Source organism: Dreissena polymorpha, chromosome 5, assembly GCF_020536995.1.
Source record: "Dreissena polymorpha isolate Duluth1 chromosome 5, UMN_Dpol_1.0, whole genome shotgun sequence".
Classification (NCBI taxonomy): Eukaryota; Metazoa; Mollusca; class Bivalvia; order Myida; family Dreissenidae; genus Dreissena; species Dreissena polymorpha.
The window spans coordinates 34,470,046-34,487,568 of record NC_068359.1 but is presented as its reverse complement, the minus strand read 5'-3'; the positions used below and the strand labels follow the sequence as shown (position 1 = coordinate 34,487,568).

The 17,523-nt window shown below is 36.4% G+C and overlaps 1 protein-coding gene across 8 annotated transcripts in view; it reads right to left on the bottom strand.

Moving 5' to 3' along the window:
* LOC127881593 (dynein axonemal heavy chain 12-like) overlaps positions 1 to 17,523 on the bottom strand; it is a 152,681-nt gene that overhangs the window by 4,011 nt on the left and 131,147 nt on the right. For 7 of the 8 annotated variants that reach the window (XM_052429580.1, XM_052429581.1, XM_052429579.1 and 4 more), the window contains 10 exons: positions 13,679 to 13,837; positions 12,528 to 12,672; positions 10,394 to 10,618; positions 7,620 to 7,799; positions 5,951 to 6,091; positions 5,076 to 5,213; positions 3,630 to 3,863; positions 1,958 to 2,143; positions 1,254 to 1,357; positions 128 to 332 (listed from right to left, as the gene is read on the bottom strand). In XM_052429580.1, coding sequence (XP_052285540.1) covers positions 128 to 332; positions 1,254 to 1,357; positions 1,958 to 2,143; positions 3,630 to 3,863; positions 5,076 to 5,213; positions 5,951 to 6,091; positions 7,620 to 7,799; positions 10,394 to 10,618; positions 12,528 to 12,672; positions 13,679 to 13,837 — 1,717 coding nt within the window. Of the gene's footprint in view, positions 1 to 127; positions 333 to 1,253; positions 1,358 to 1,957; positions 2,144 to 3,629; positions 3,864 to 4,904; positions 4,924 to 5,007; positions 5,214 to 5,950; positions 6,092 to 7,619; positions 7,800 to 10,393; positions 10,619 to 12,527; positions 12,673 to 13,678; positions 13,838 to 17,523 lie in introns of those variants that run through there. The other variant, XM_052429583.1, reaches the window with a different exon arrangement.

The window sequence follows — 17,523 nt, the reverse complement described above, 5'->3', positions numbered from 1 at the left end:
GAAAGGTTTTATTAAATTTAACTTTTTAAGGGACTACAAATAAGTCAAAATGCGTATCTAAGAGGTAAAGTGTTAAAAAAAAAAAAGTTTAAACTATAAAAAACATAGAAAATAATAAGCCAATAACCTGAAGGAACTTGAGCCTCTCTAGTAGATCATTAACGTAGCTCCCCAGGGGTTTCAGAGAGGGGTAGGACCTCTTGGCCCACATGGCCGGAAGCCGACCAATCAGAAGGCTTCCTGCCAGCTGCTCCAGCTCCTGGGACATCACAACCAGGCCCTTGATGGCCTTCTGAATGTTGATCAGACTGGAACGCACGATTGTTGTCAGCCTGGAAAATGACAACGGTGAATATACAGTACAGGGAAACATGTGTATATACTGAACACCATCATAACCAAATTCATGTCAAATATAATGGCGAGATCAATTATCATTTTTACACTTTCATCATTTTCTTGATAAACTAGAAACATGTGTCACAATAATGCCCCCATAACCAATGCTTTGACATAGATAAATCCAAAAACAAAGGGCCATAATATATGCACAAACTTATGGCAGCTTTCTTAATGAACTTATCATCTACACATTAAGGTTATTCAGCTCGGAAAGTTTGAGTGAAATCCACCAAGAACTTTAAGAGGAGTTGAAAACAAACAATTTCGAGGACTATATATTCTATAATGGAAAAAACAAGGGGTCATCATTCGGCAAAACCTTGCCAAAGTTCCATTCTCCATGATCATCTTCTCATTAAAGTCATTCAACTGTGAAAGTTTGAGCATGTTCCACCCAAATGTTGAGGAAGAGTTTAAAACACAATTTTATATATTCTAGAGTGGAAAAACAGATAAAGGGCCAAAATCGCCGTAGTCAAGACTCCTTTCTTTACAATTATCTTCACATTAAGGATATTCAACTGTGAAAGTTTGAGCGAGAGTCACTATACAGTTAAAGAAGAATAATTGAGTCGTGTTCTGAGAAAACTGGGCATAATGCATGTGCATAAAGTGTCGTCCCTGTGCGGACTGCACAGGCTAATCAGGGATGACACTTTCCGCTTTTATGACATTTTTCGTTTCAAAAAAGTCTGATTTCTTAGCAAAAATCCAACTTAGGTGGAAAGTGTCGTCCCTGATTAGCCTGTGCGTTTTGCACAGGCTAATCTGGGACATCACTTTACGCACATGCATTAAGCCCAGTTTTCTCAGAACGTGGCTCAATTCTATTCTTGGGGAGGTATTCTTACCTGTTGAACCTCTCCATCTCCTGTACCAGCACAGTGTTCATGCTCTCCGTGTACTCCACTGGGTACCGTTTTATGGCCTCCTCTATGTCGAAGTTCTTAGGAAGCTGGGAACCACACAGAAGTATAGGTTAAAATCAGGGACTATCATGAAGCATGACATAAAAACATTCATTCATTCAGATCTAAAAGTTGTTTTCACAACTGTGCAACAATTATTAGCATAAAAAGTTATTAAAAACTTCTCATTTCAGATGTGAATTAAAACAATTGTACATTGTGACTTAGTCTTCTTAAATAAAATATTATTTTGAGCAGAATTAAGAAGTGTTCAATTCACAATTCTCAATATTGAATTATTTGGTATTCAAGCTGAAAATCATCAAAAATCACCAGACAAATACTGTCAGATTATTAGTTTTTGTGGGACTTTCTCATTCATTTCTTGGGTTTACTAAGCCATGAATTTAACACAAAGACATTGAAAAATGACCTAATAAAACTCCCCATTTTTTCCATTAATCCAAAATATACAAATGTACGTGGCCACGAAAGTCATATTTGGAAAAACACTAAATTTTATGCCAATGAATATACAGGTAAATGATTTTACAGTAGTTAAAGTACGACTATTTTAGCTAAAAATTCTGGAGCCCCAACCTTAAAACTTTACACAAGGATGACAGGGTATGATCAATCTTCTTTACCTTTGAGAGAATATCTCCAGCAATGGTGCTGAGCTGTGCATCAGAATCACCGCCACCACCACCGCCTGAGCGACCCTGAGTGAGCAGCACAGAGTCAAAGAGGAGCTTGGTTTCCTGAAGCTCCTTGGAGATGTCCGTGTTGTCATGCATTCCAAACACCTCAGGCATCTGACTCTGGGGCAGACTCTGTGAACACATAAACACAGCTAGTACCAGTATGTTTAATGTGAACACACAAACTCAGCTAGTACCAGTATGTGTAATGTGAACACACAAACACAGCTAGTACCAGTATGTTTAATGTGAACACACAAACACAGCTAGTACCAGTATGTTTAATGTGAACACACAAACACAGCTAGAACCAGTATGTTTAATGTGAACACACAAACACAGCTAGTACCAGTATGTTTAATGTGAGCACACATACACAGCTAGTACCAGTATGTTTAATGTGAACACACAAACACAGCTAGTACCAGTATGTTTAATGTGAACACACAAACACAGCTAGTACCAGTATTTTCAATGTAAACACACAAACACAGCTAGTACCAGTATGTTTAATGTGAACACACAAACACAGCTAGTACCAGTATGTTTAATGTGAACACACAAACACAGCTAGTACCAGTATGTTTAATGTGAGCACACAAACACAGCTAGTACCAGTATGTTTAATGTGAACACACAAACAGCTAGTACCAGTATGTTTAATGTGAACACACAAACACAGCTAGTACCAGTATGTTTAATGTGTACACACAAACACAGCTAGTACCAGTATGTTTAATGTGAACACACAAACACAGCTAGTACCAGTATGTTAAACCCTTTACCACTTAGATACCTATTTTTACGCATTTGTAGTCCCTAAGAAAGTTACATTTACCTTTCTTACTAAATTCAAGTTTTAAAGGCTTCATTTTCAACCCTTAGACACTGATGAGCAGCAAACAGCATAAAACCTGAACAGACTGTGAGTTACTCGCAGGCTGTTCTGGTTTAATGCTGTTTGCAGATAGCCATTTTCACTTTGCTTCCAAGTGGGAAAGGGTTAAGCAAGGATAGGTATAAGTGGTTGCCTGTTCATGGCTACTAGATTAAGAAAGTCAATTCTGAATGGGCAACTAGCTTTTTAGAAAAGCTTGAAAAATTTCCCCACAGTTTATCACTTTATTTTTTGTATATAAAGAATGAAGGTTCAGGCTCATAGAAGGGCATTATGCATTGAATGATGTTAGCTGTGTTATATTGTTGCCTGATTTTGTTTTCTAAAAAGTAAGTTTTAGATAATTATGATGTGTATTTGATTCTGGGCACCTTGTTCTTTGCACGGGCATTAAAAGTACTGAAGAAAGTTTCTCGTCTGGGTAACCTACCGTAATAATTGAATCTCTATATCCATATATAATTATTGTGATTGCATAATAAGACATGTGACAGGCGACACGGAATATAAATGAATTATAAATGAGAGAAAAAACTATAGTCTTAGATTAATATGATGGCTTTCCCAGAGGCAAATTAAATAGCTCTTATTTAGCAAGGATTGTTATACAATATTTACTGACATCTTTGCCCAAAATAAATCAAAAATCATTTTCAGGGGCAACAATAAAAGTATTAATTTCTGGTATAATGTATGAATATTTTAATGATCTGGACTAACCCTAATGAATTCCAGGTAGTCCTGGTATTTCCCTTTCGGTGGACAATGATAGAGACCGCTGGCGGAGAACTTGTACTTGGAGTCATTGATGATATGGGGTGTGTAGAAGTCAGACAGCATGGTGCGCAGACAGCGTCTATCCCAGTCGTCAGTCACACGACCGCCGTAGTTACACTCGCCAGTCATGTAGATAATGGCATCAAATGGGACTTCCTCATATTCATTGATAAACATCTACGAGAAAAACACTTTTGAATCATAATACTTGACAAACATCTACAAGAAAAAGCATGATGCAGTATAGCAAGGAATTCGATTTTAAAATGTAATGTTACTTATTGTGTGTATACCAGTGTGTCTTTATTTATCTTCAGATACAAAAGCTTGCAGTTTTGTCTTCACACACTTTGTGATATGACAAAACAAAGCTTCAACATTCCCCTCATGCTATTAAAATGGCAACAGAGATAACTCTAGGCAAGGCAGTCCAAGAGACTTATATTTCCCAACCAGATATTCTTTTGACCTTGAAATGATGATCTTTATTTTAAGACAGCATGATTTACTCATGACTTCTGGAAATCTTCTGAATGTCATAATCGTTCTATGAAAAGCCTTCCATGGGCGTTGGAGATAAGAAGCAGATACAAAAACAATGAAGGCTAAACTATTCACTTTCAAGTGTGACCATGACCTTGAGTCAGCATTACTGCATTACGCCTTCTTAACATCTCAGTGACCTTAAGATTGTGGCCAAGTTTTATGACAACCCTTCAAAGGCGTTGGATATGAGTAGCAGACACCAAAATGGAGGTTCTCACAATTTCTATATAAATGTGACCTTGACCTTGAGCCAGTTTAATTGAGACTACCTCAAGACTAAAGCACATTACCTTACACGTAATTGAGACTATACCTCAAGACTAATGCATATCACCTTACACACAATTGAGACTACCTCAAGACTACAGCACATTAACTTACTCGTAACTGAGATTTCCTCAAGACTCAAGCACCTTATCGTACTCACATTTGAGACTACCTTAAGACTAAAGGACATAACCTTACACATAATTGAGACTACCTAAAGACTAAAGGACATTATCGTACTCACATTTGAGACTAGCAAATAACTAAATAACATAACCTTACACATAATTAAGACTGCCTAAAGACTAAAGGACATTATCATACTCACATTTGAGACTACCTTAAGACTAAAGAACATAACCTTACACATAATTAAGACTACCTAAAGACTAAAGCACATTATGGTACTCACATTTGAGACTACCTTAAGACTAAAGAACATAACCTTACACATAATTAAGACTACCTAAAGACTTAAGCACATTATGGTACTAACATTTGAGACTACCTTAAGACTAAAGGACATAACCTTACACATAATTGATACCTCTTCAAGACACAACTGGTCAAACCCACCTGCAGCTGCCTGACAGAGATGCGCAGGTCTGACTCATTGAAGCCATAGGCGATGTTCCAACCCAAGGGCCCAAACTTCCTCCTCTCCTGAACCAACGCATGGAAGAAACACAGCCCAAACAGCAGCTTCTCAAAGTTCTACAAACAAGAATATTGCTACAGTTAATGGAGCTTTGCTCTGAGAAAAGGGAGCTTAATGCATATGCGTAATGTGTCGTCTCAGATTAGCCTGTGCAGTCCACTCAGGCTATTTAGGTATGACACTTTCCCTGTTATGATATTCTTTAATAAAAGGAAGACTCTTCGCAACAAAAATCCATTTTAAGTGGATATTGTTGCGTCTTGTTGTAGACTGAACAGGCTAATCTGGGACAACACTTAACATGCATTAAGCCCAGTTTTCAAACAATGAGGCGCAATAATTACCAAATATGTGTACAATCTTTCTGAGAAACATTTTTACTGCACATGTCTTGATATCTGTATTAACTGCATTGTTTGAATACTTTCCAGAATTTTTTCAAATACTCTTCACATCTAAACATACGTTTCACTAAAGAATTCCTGTTGGTATTTACATTTATTGTAGCGCATTATAACGATGAAAAATTGGGTTTCAAACTTTAGAAATAATAGTTGATACTGTTAATTGGTAAAAAAAGCCATTTTAAGGAATAAGAAAAATATTAGCCCTAGGTTTTAAATAATCTCGCTCAATAATCAGTTTTACCAGGAGTAGACTTAAATGTTGACTATGTTTAATATCATGAAACACTACATGCATTTCAACCAGTTTTCTCCAAACGAGACTCAAATAATGAACATCATTTTTAAACGTTTACTTTATATATATAACATTGTGAAACACTACATACGGCCTCTTTTCCAGGGCAGCCTGTAAAGAATGTCTCATCTGAGATGGGGTCATTGAGGAAGGACTGTAGAAGGTTCTGTCTCAGGCCCGTCGGAGGCTCATTGGTCATCTTGACCCCATTCTGTAGCACTGTTACTGGGAACTGCGCAAAGCAAATACATAGTAATTATTAAATATAACCATGTTTTTTTTCCTTCAAAATCGGGTCCAGTAAACTGCCAAATTCCCAATAGACAAAAGTATATATTTTTCCAATGGGATCTAACAATTCCCAATTGAAGGTTATAATTCCCAAATATCGAATTTTATTTTTATTTTTTTAAATCTGACCATTTTGATAATTCCTATCCAGCTAAATACGTTTAACCTTGGTACATATAATACTGACAACACTTTTAATCTCAACTTTGATGAACTTTTTTAGCAAAACAACAATTTCACTATTTTACGCATTTTTGCAAAAACATCGCAAATTGTCCAAATCCAAAGAGACCAGGCCCCATTCCCAAAATGGTGAAACAAAACACTGTATAAACACAACGCTATAAAGTATTTTCTCCTTAGACATGCATTTGTAGTCCCTTAGAAAATCAAATTACATTTTAGACCTTTCATACTAGATTTGATCTTTATAGACACAACTCTATAAACTATTTACTCCTTAGACATGCATTTTGATAATTTGTAGTCACTTAGAAAATCAAATTACATTTTAGACCTTTCTTACTGGATTCAGGTTTTAAAAGCTTCATTTCCATCCCTAAGGTACGGATGAGCTGTGAACAGCATTACACATTGACAGCCTGCAGTTGTGGAATGCTTTTTAAACACATCAGTTAACTTGGTACATCAAAATGTGTTTCATGCTTAAAGCTGACTCCGCAAAACTTCTTTTTGAGAGATAAACAAGCGCTGTGTTTGTGAAACACAATTCTCCCTACTGCGGTTTGAAGCCAAGAATTTAACCCTTGACCTTGAAGAATGACCTTGACCTTTCACCACTCAAAATGTGCAGCTCCATGAGATACACATGCATGCCAAATATCAAGTTGCTATCTTCAATATTGCAAAAGTTATGACCAAGGTTAAAGTTTTGAGACAGACATACAAATACAATTGATAGACACACACATACAATGACCGACAGACAGGCAAAAAGCAATATACCCCCGATCATTCGATCCGGGGGCATAAAAACCATAACTAAACTGAAGCAGGATAAGGCCAGTACATGAATCCCATATAAGCAGCCCAACATGTCTGTGCTTCATTAATTTATGAAGGTTACAATATTAAAGGCAAATAGATTAATCTTCTGTGTGCACCCCAACAGAGGAGTGCTATTTCTGTAGAAGAACAAAATTTAGTTAAAAACATCTGTGAGCAGAAGTGTTTTTAAAGCAACATTTTGAGAAAACTGGGCTTAATGCTGTGAGTTAAAGAGTAGTTCCAGATTAGCCTGTGCAGTCTGCACAGACTATTCAGGGAAGACACTTTCCGCTTAAATGGAATATTCGATTTAAAGGAAGTCTCTTCTTAGCACAAATCCAATTTAGGCAGAAAGTCTGTGATCACACTTTACACACATGCATTAGGACCTGTTTTCCTAGACCAAACTTCAATTCAGTTACAAACATCTTAGTGCAGAAATGTTACATGCGCAGGCTCACCTTGTCCGAGGGGTAGCTGGTGAGCCAGAGGCGGAACTCTGGGTGTGTGTTCTCGGGGTTGAAGTCCTCACACACCTTCTCCAGGGGGGTCATCCAGGACACGGCCAGGTGGCAGTTCTGTAGCATCACCCAGGTGCCGTCCGTCCGCGCCTTCTCTATCATACGAGACGCTATCGGGCCCTGCAGAGGATCAAGTGACAAGACTGGTCACAACATGTTTATTTGACAAATAATGTTTTTGACACAAATTGCAAACTTTATTATTGTACAGACAATAATCTATTGATCTTTGCAAAAATGCACATAAAATGCAATAAATGCACATGTACAATAATTGTGTTTCCTTCTTTATACAGTACTCCTCCAATCCAGGTAAAATTACACAACTCCAAATTGCTGTCAGAAAATTTGAGTTAATTTTTTTCCAAAAGCACATAATCTGCAAGTTAACAAATAAAATGAGCGCTGAAACTGAACATTTCAGAAACAAGAGGTCCATGAGGGCCTGAATCGCTCTACTGCTATAAACACTGTGCAAGTTTGGAAAGAATAAGATGAAAACTGTGTACTTAATCGCGCAAACAAGGAGAATTTTCTCAAATTCAAGGGGAGATTATTGTGTACTTATTTCTCCGATACTGCTCATATTCAATAGGATTCAAGTCCTCATTGATATAAAGATACTGTGCAAATTTGGAAATAATTGGATGAAAACTGTGGAATAAATTGTGTAAACAAGCGGGTTTTCAAAATTTTCTCATATTCAAGGGGAAGTCATTCTGGACTTATTGCCTCGATATTGCTCTTTTTAAACAAGGGCTGTTTGTAAAACATGCATGCCCCAAATATGGGCTGTCAGTTGTAGTGGAAGCAATTGTGTTAATACGTTTTTTGTTACTTTGACCTTGACCTTTGACCTAGTGACCTGAAAATCGATAGGGGTCATCTGTCAGTCATGATAAATTGATCCAATTTAGCTGGATGTAAGTGTCCACTAGGCATAAGTGGGTTAAAGTTTTAGGAAAGAAAAATACAATGATATTTGACCTTTGACCTTGAAGGATGACCTTGACCTTGACTTTTCACCACTCCAAATGTGCAGCTCAGTGAGATACACATGCATGCCAAATATGAAGTTGCTATCTTCAATATTTCAAAAGTTATCAAATTTAACCAAGGAACTTTAACCAAGGTTATAGTTTTCGGACACACACATACAATGAATGAAATATGGGCTGTCAGTTGTAGTGGCAGCCATTGTGTGAATACGTTTTTTGTCACTGTGACCTTGACCTTTGACCTAGTGACCTGAAAATCAATAGGGGTCATCTGCGAGTCATGATCAATTTACCTATGAAGTTTCATGATCCTAGGCCTAATTATTCTTGAGTTATCATCAGGAAACCATTTTACTGTTTCGAGTCACTGTGACCTTGACCTTTGACCTAGTGACCTGAAAATTAATAGGGGTCATCTGCCAGTCATGATCAATGTACCTATGAAGTTTCATGATTCTAGGCGTAAGCATTCTTGAGTTATCATCCGGAAACCATTTTACTGTTTTGGGTCAATGTGACCTTGACCTTTGACCTAGTGACCTGAAAATCAATAAGGGTCATCTGCCAGTCATTATCAATGTTCCTTTGAAGTTTCATGATCCTAGGCCTAATTATTCTTGAGTTATCATCCGGAAACCATTTTACTGTTTCGAGTCACTGTGACCTTGACTTTTGACCAAGTGACTTGAAAATCAATACGGGTCATCTGCCAGTCATGACCAATGTACCTATGAAATTTCATGATCCTAGGCTTAAGCATTCTTGAGTTATCATCCTAAAACCGTTTTACTGTTTTGAGTCACTGTGACCTTGACCTTTGACCTAGTGACCTGAAAATCAATAGGGGTCATCTGCCAGTCATGATCAATGTACCTATGAAGTTTCATGATCCTAGGCCTAAATCGGGAAACCATCTGGTGGAAGGACGGACAAACCATCTGGTGGACAGACGGACCGACATGTGCAAAACAATATACCCCCTCTTCTTCGAAGGGGGGCATTAAAAGGGTTTGAGTCCTCATTGATACAAAAACACTGTGCAAGTTTGCCAAGAATTGGATGAAAATTATTGACTTTATTACATACAAAAACTGAATTTTCATTTTTTTTCTCAAATTCAAGGGGAGATAATTCTGGACTTATAACTCCAATATTGCTCATTTTCAATGGGGTATGACTCATCATTCAGATAAAAACACTGTGCAAGTTGGAAAATAATTGGATGAAAACTGTGGACTTTATTGCGTAAACAAGCCTTATTTCACAATTTTGTCAAATTCAAGGGGAGATAATTCTGGACTTTTTACTCTGATGTAACCCATTTTCAATAGGGTTCGAGTCCTCATTAATATAAAGACACTGAACAAGTTTGAAAAGAATCGGATGAAAACTGTGGACTTTATCGCGTAAACAAGAAAAAGTCTAACGCACGCACGGACGACGGATACCACGCTATGACATAAGCTCTTCAGGCCTTCGGCCAGTAGAGCTAAAAAGGCATGTAAAAGAAAAGTTAGATGGGTTTGTGTAATGAAGTACTGACCAAATAAAAAAGACCCGTAATTCCCAATCTGAAGATTGCATGACTTGCATTTTCCAAATTTTTTTCTTTTTTCGTGCAAATATTTCCTTATTGGTGTTGCACAAGTATTTTCCCCTATTGGGGAAAGAAAATCGCTGATGTAGCCTGAAATCTTCCCCTATCTGCTCCCTTACCTGGCCCTGTCCCAGGGAGATGGAGTTGAACTTGTCCCCACTGAAGCCTTTATCTTCAGCGAACTTCAGTAGCGCCATCGTTGGGTCAGCGCCGGGAGAGAGCACGAAGATGAGTGGGGCACAGCAGTTCGAGTCTCCGTACGACTTGGCGAGATCAAACGGTGGAGGCTCGATAAACTTCTTGCCAAGTTTGCTTGTCACAAAGTTTGTGATTGCTGCATTGACCTAGAGCAGGAAAAGGAGTGCTACCAATGGAAACACAAAAAGTCACAAAATTCAGGTTAAGCGAAATAAGTTTTGTTTTATCATAACAGCTTTAGTAAACCGGTATGCACATTCTGTCATTCCCAGCAATACAAATCATTACAATAATTAAACATAAGTTTAAACCTATTATTTGAGCTTGATAGGATTGAAAGTCTATGGCTTATTTGTAGGATTGAAAGCCTATGGCTTATTTGAAAAGCTTCCTTGGTAGAACTAGTACTGGGTGTCTATGAGGGAGATATAAAGAACGCTTCCACAGTGGGTATCGAACCCCTTAACTTCCGGTTGCTAAGGCAGACATCTCATCCACTACAAATTGTTTACTTGGGCATTTAACTCATATTTCCTGTAAAAGCTTCAGGAAAATCTTGCCCTATACTTTTCACATGGACTGGTCTTCATGTTATAGTGGACTGGTCTTCATGCTACACTTGGACTGGTCTTCATGTTACACTTGGACTGGTATTCATGTTATACTGTAAAATCATTAAAGTTCGTGTGGTACAAATTTTCGTGGATTTCGTTGGTCCGCCGAACCACGAATTCAAGTACCAACGATTATTTATACATTTTTAATCCGAAATCGGTCATTTGCGAATGTCATTTCCGGCATTGTATTTTGTTGTCGATTTTCCGAGATATTTGTTTTTTGTAATAGTAACTTCACTTCAGTAGGTCACATTACACTTTATCTTGACTAATTAAAATATTTCCGAATTGTTGTTGTTATTTTCCACTAATTTTACGTATGTTACATATGTTTGAACTAAGATGTTTATGATTACTTAGTATGATAAGAACTACGATATTAATGATTACTGTATGAATAACAAGTATTGTGTTTATATAAAATATCAAATTGTTCGCGATCCAGTGCATTAATAAAACACTAAAGTCGTGTGAGTTTTTCAATTTTTATTCATCATCGTAAATATACGTTTTATTCATCATGGTGACCATTTCTTCTACTGCATCATTAACGGCCTGTGTTAATAAAGCTTCAGTCGTAGACAGAGCCTTTGCAGGGTAGGGAAATCCTGCTATAGTAGGAGAAAGTGTCTGTACTGTTCCCGTTTTCAACCATTTTGAAAGAGACATTGTTTGATTGAGATACGCTAGTTACTGCAATATGTTGTTTTATTGATAAGTGTTTGGTTAATAATAATTTTATAACCAAGCACAGTATATAAACAATACATCAACGACTGTCCTCTTTTGCGGGACGTCGTCAAATTAACAGTTTGCAGATTTATCACATATGTCAATTAGTGCCAATTAAACTTAAAAGAAACATAACGGTTTTCACACCTGCATTTTGGGGACCTTATTACTCAATTGTTACTACTAGTGGACCAATTGCGCTGTGATTTACAAATATTGTTAAAACAACATTGATGGCAATTAGCGAGTGGGGACCCACAAGTGCGCCGCTTTATCGCTCTTATCGACAATTATCGGCAACACGTTCATGGTTCAGTGCACATTAACCTCAAGTCTTGCTGTCAACGCAGATAAGCATATTATGCTTTATTATTACTCTGGTTGTTTTCATAAAATCTTAATAATTATGACGGTAAGTCTTCTCCGAAAATTTGAAATTCACGAAATTACGTATCAACGAATTAGTTGTTTTTTATTTGAAATCCACGAAATTACGTGTCAACGAATTAGTTATTTTTTATTAAACCACGAAATTTCATACCGACGAATTTCTATACGTTTACAGTAGTGGACTGGTATTCATGTTATAGTGGACTGGTATTCATGTTATGTGGACTGGAAGTCATGTTATAGTGGACTGGTCTTCATGTTACACTTGGACTGGTCTTCATGTAATAGTGGACCGGTATTCATGTTTAAGCCATACCTTGTCAGGCCTGATGCACCTTAGTACAATCATCTTCTGGAAGTCGTTGAGCTCAGCGTTGAGAGGGGCAGGTAACTCCTCGTTGTGCGGTTCCTTTGTGTTGTAGTAGTTGGCCCACTTGTCCAGATTTTGGATAAAATTGGGTCTGAAGTTTGGTAAGAATAACATGAGTCTGATTCTGGAAAAATGAAGTTTAATAACTGTGCGTAAAGTGTTACCTAGATAAGCCTGTGCTGCCTGCACAGGCTAATCAGGGAAGAAACTCTCCGCCTAAACTAGATTTTCTCTAAGAAGAGAATTTCTTTTATCAAAAAGACTGTTTTTAGATTTTGCATAAAAGTATAAACAAATGTTTTTCATTACATGTTAATGACTAAAAAGTATTATATTTTTCATTCCAATAATATCAAACATAGATGTACACGATGTTTTTTTTTTCTTGTACACGTTTTACCAAACAGGCTCATTTGTGAAAAACATGTCAACTACTAAATTCATTATTTTCAAAGGACAATAATGGAAAATATGCAGATTAATTATCATATGATTGACATCCCCAGAGCCTGCATTCACTGACCAATTCTTAGACTTAGAATATAGAGTATTCTTTAAGTTCCATAATTGCTTTAACCCTTTTCTGCTCAGAAGCAAAGTGAATATGGTGAATATGGTGTGTGCAAAGAGCAAAAACAGCATGTGAGTTACTCGCAGTCTGCTCAGGTTTTATGCTGCTTGCTACTCATCAGTATCTATGGGTTGAAATGAAACCTTTAACATTTGAATCTAGTCACAAAGGTCTTTAATAAAATTTAATTTTCTGATGGACTACAAATGTGTAAAAATATGTATCTAAGTGGTAAAGGTTTAATTCTGAGTAAAACTTGGCATTAACTACCTCTATCTACACCATTCATCATTGAGAACATGACTATTTCTTTGTGACATAATAAGGAGTGGTAGGCTGTATATATTCAAACACTGCACCTACTTTTCTTGGTTCAAATTCTACTCTTTATTCTAAAGTCTAAGAATGGGTTGGTAAATACAGGCAAAGATTAACCAATCAACTCATTATTTTCAGAGCACAATGATGGAAAATATGCAGATGAATTAGCATATGACATCCCCAGAAAACTGTGCGCATACCGTACCTGAACTTCTTGAGTGTCTTCAGATCGGAGGCCCTGCAAATCTCGTCCCAGCTCTTGTCCGTGAGCCAGGTGGGGGCGGGGTTTGCAAGCTTGTTCTCCAGACCCACACCCCCTGTCAGGAAGAACATGAACTCATCCCGGTCCAGCTCCTGCTTAGATCTGTGTACGGAAAGCAGGGGGGTCAGGGTACAGGATACCGAGTGATGGGAGGAGGGGGAGGGGGTTGTAATGTTCAATAAAAATATTAAAAGTTTTTAAATTATTTAATTTTTAAACATAAGGAAATAGTTTAATATTCTTGATTAATTATATGAATTTCAGCTTGAAATGTATGTAATAATCATCTAACTTATACATGTATGTATTTGTGTTTTTCATGCCAAAGATAAACTCGGAAAGCTACATTCAATTCATGAAGTAAGGTGAATAATAACCTCTGCCTGGCGTATTAAAGTTTCATGCATTCGACTTGCAATACATAATAAATAATTTTCTATTGTTTTATTCTGAATTAATCATATAAATAAAGAAACAAATTGTATTATTATTTAGTATAAAGTGTACAATAGTATAATAATAATTGGAAACTTTATCATAGTTTAACATTTAACTTATATTACATACATACGTTAACTTTTGTACTTAAATTATATTGCTCTGCCAGTAAAGCACAATATAATCAAACTTATACGTTTTAATTATGTCAATATTAATTTTACTGATAAATCTGAAGAGAAATTTTAAACTTTATAACCATATAAAGTTTTCATATATTAATTGTACAACACAAATTAGTCAATTGAAGTCATCCATTACAAAACACTGAATCCAAATTGTTCTTACTAAAATTAGAACACAATATTAAATACTAATCAAGAAATTTATTACAAATACGGATAGCACAATATGATATCTACTACCATTGGCAGATAAAGCAAGCAACAATGAGTATGTGAGTAAAGGTTGTGACAAAATGATAAAAACAACAACAACAACAACAACATTCCCTTGCCAGTTTTCATACACCGTTAAGACAAATCTTAATTTCATGCTAGTTTCTTTTAACAAAGTTAATTAATTAAGAAATAGTAAACCCCACTGAGGTCCCTATGGCATTATAGTGACCAGCCAGGCAGCCACAAACCGTATATGGACCTCAGCCTACGGCTTCGGTCCATATACGGTTTGTGGCTGCCTGGCTGGTCACTATAATGCCATTGGGACTGAAGTGGAGTTTACTATTTCTTATATTACACCGAAGAGTGTCCCCTGTATCATTGTACAGTGTTGTACCGGCTTTCCATACTTTTATTTTTCATGCAATTGAATGCGCAAATGATGATGTATATATATCGTGTGACGTAGTTTCTCTGACGAAACATTCCAGTTGGAGCTAAATTCTCTGGATGTTAAGGATATATCGGATGGTGTGTTGATTAACAGTTAGTTGTTTGTGTAAGGCATCGAACGAATGCCAAACGTATTTCGGATTGTGTGTTTATCATGCATGATGTTAACTTCGATAGGAATAGGAATAAAAGTGCGATTTAAAATAAGTTTCGCTACAGGGATGAAAGAATAGAAAATAGAAGTGAATATCGTTTTGACTTTATTGTTATAAACATTGGATGTTAACGTTGGCATTGAGGTCAGCGTGTCGTTTATTCTAAATTAAGTTTTTTTTTACTCTTGTTAATGCTGAATTAATTTTAATGCTGTTTAATAAAACGCTTCAACACAGTGCACATTTAGTGGTGTGTAACCCTGAACGGTCCTATACAAAAAATAGTGACCGGTCCATATACTATTAGATTCCTCTATCGCATTTTACAGACTGAAACCGGTCATATAGATATAGAAGGACCAATATCTCTGAGGTGTAATATTTTTACTTAAGGACTGTATAACGCATATCTTCCTTTAATTTTAAACTTTGATGCTTGTAATTTCAAGAAGACTAATTTGTATACATAACAAGTAAATTTTTCAGACCTTTCTCATACAGAGTTGATTTTCACACATTTTAAACTTAAATTGCATATTTACGCATAGTCTTTTTAGTAATTGTTCACAGTTTAATACCAAGCACTTACATTTTAAAGCATTGTTGAAGCGTATAGAGCAAATTATGATTAAAAATATTACTTTTAGAATCAGTTGTCAAAATAAAAGAATCACAAACAAAAAACTAAATTAAATAACTAAAATATGTAAATCTAATAATATAATACATAGTATTGATTTTGCATTTTAAACTTCAGATATTAAACCATCACTGCAGGCATGTTTAAATGTTTAATCTAAACTTATACTTATCCCTTGGTATTAACCCTTTCCCTCTCAGACGCAAAGTGAAATGGCTAAATGCAACCAGCACACAACCATTTCAGCCTGCGAGTAACTCACAGGCTGTTCAGGTTTTATGCTCTTTGCTGCTCAGGAGTATCTTAGTGTTGGAAATGAAGGCTTTAAATCTTGAATCTAGTAGGAAGGTTTAAAATTTGATAAAATTTTTCTAAAAGACTACATGCGCGTCCTACCCGGTATCTGAGAGGCAAAGGGTTAATCAGTTATGTACAAAGATACGCTCACGGATGAGCAAGAGAAAGATGCGACACATTGCGATATTGAGGTACCCAACCCAGTCATCTTAGTGAAGTCAAATCCCTCGATGCAAAATTCTTCCTCCTCCCCCTCTTCCCAATTCTGGGGGATGTATTTAAACCGAAAACGCCTGACAAATCATTGAGCAGAGATTAAGCAACCAAAGTCTATTTTCAACCTATTTGGCTTGCTATCTGTTTGATGAGTAGTTTGTTTTTTAGGCTAAATATTCAGTGTTTACAAAATATAAATGACATTTGAGAGCTTACATGAATAAATATCTATATATAATACAAATGTTTATGAAATCTAGATATAATTCCTACCTTAGTTACATAAAAAAAGAAAACAACTAAATTGTGTGCAAATTGGTTTAATAAGTTTTTGAAACATTTGTTAAAAGTACAAAATCAGACTTAAGAAAAACAAGAGCTGTCACCATAGGATGACTTATGCCCCCTATAAACGCTTCATAGAAGTTATGAGCTTTTTTCGAAACCTAAAAGCAGATTTCAAAACCTACACACGGACCCTAAGTTCAAGGTCAAGGTCACAGGGGTCAAAATTTGTGTGCGTATGGAAAGGCCTTGTCCATATACGCATGCATACCAAATATGAAGGTTATATCTCAAGGGACATAGAAGTAATGAGCATTTTTCGAAACCTAAACGCAGATTTCGAAACCTAAACGCGGACCCTAAGTTCAACATCAAGGTCACAGGGGTCAAATTTTTTGTGCGTATGGAAAGGCCTTGTCCATATACACATGCATACCAAATATGAAGGTTACATCTCAAGGGAGATAGAAGTTATGAGCATTTTTCGAAACCTAAACGCAAAGTGTGATGGAAAGATGGACAGACGACAGTCCGATCACTATATGCCCTCCTACAGAGGGCATAAAAACTGTGATTTACAGCACTATATTAGACACCAGAAAGAAACCATGAAATAATTCTTCTGCTCTACCCTTTGGCAAAGAATTTTGAGGCAAGATCAGGGTCAGATTTCCTGAAACGCCACATGATATCTGTACATGTATGACTGTCAAGGGGTTTTACTTCTGCCATTAAATTGGAATTTCCTATGAATCATAATTACATGATATCTAATAACCGGAAGGTACTTAGTGGATGAACAATTACCAAAAAAAATAGAGCCATTGTTTAAATAGCAGCCAGTTGGTCCATTTAAATAGATACTATTATGAGTGTGTTTAATAAAGTTAAGGGTTTATATAG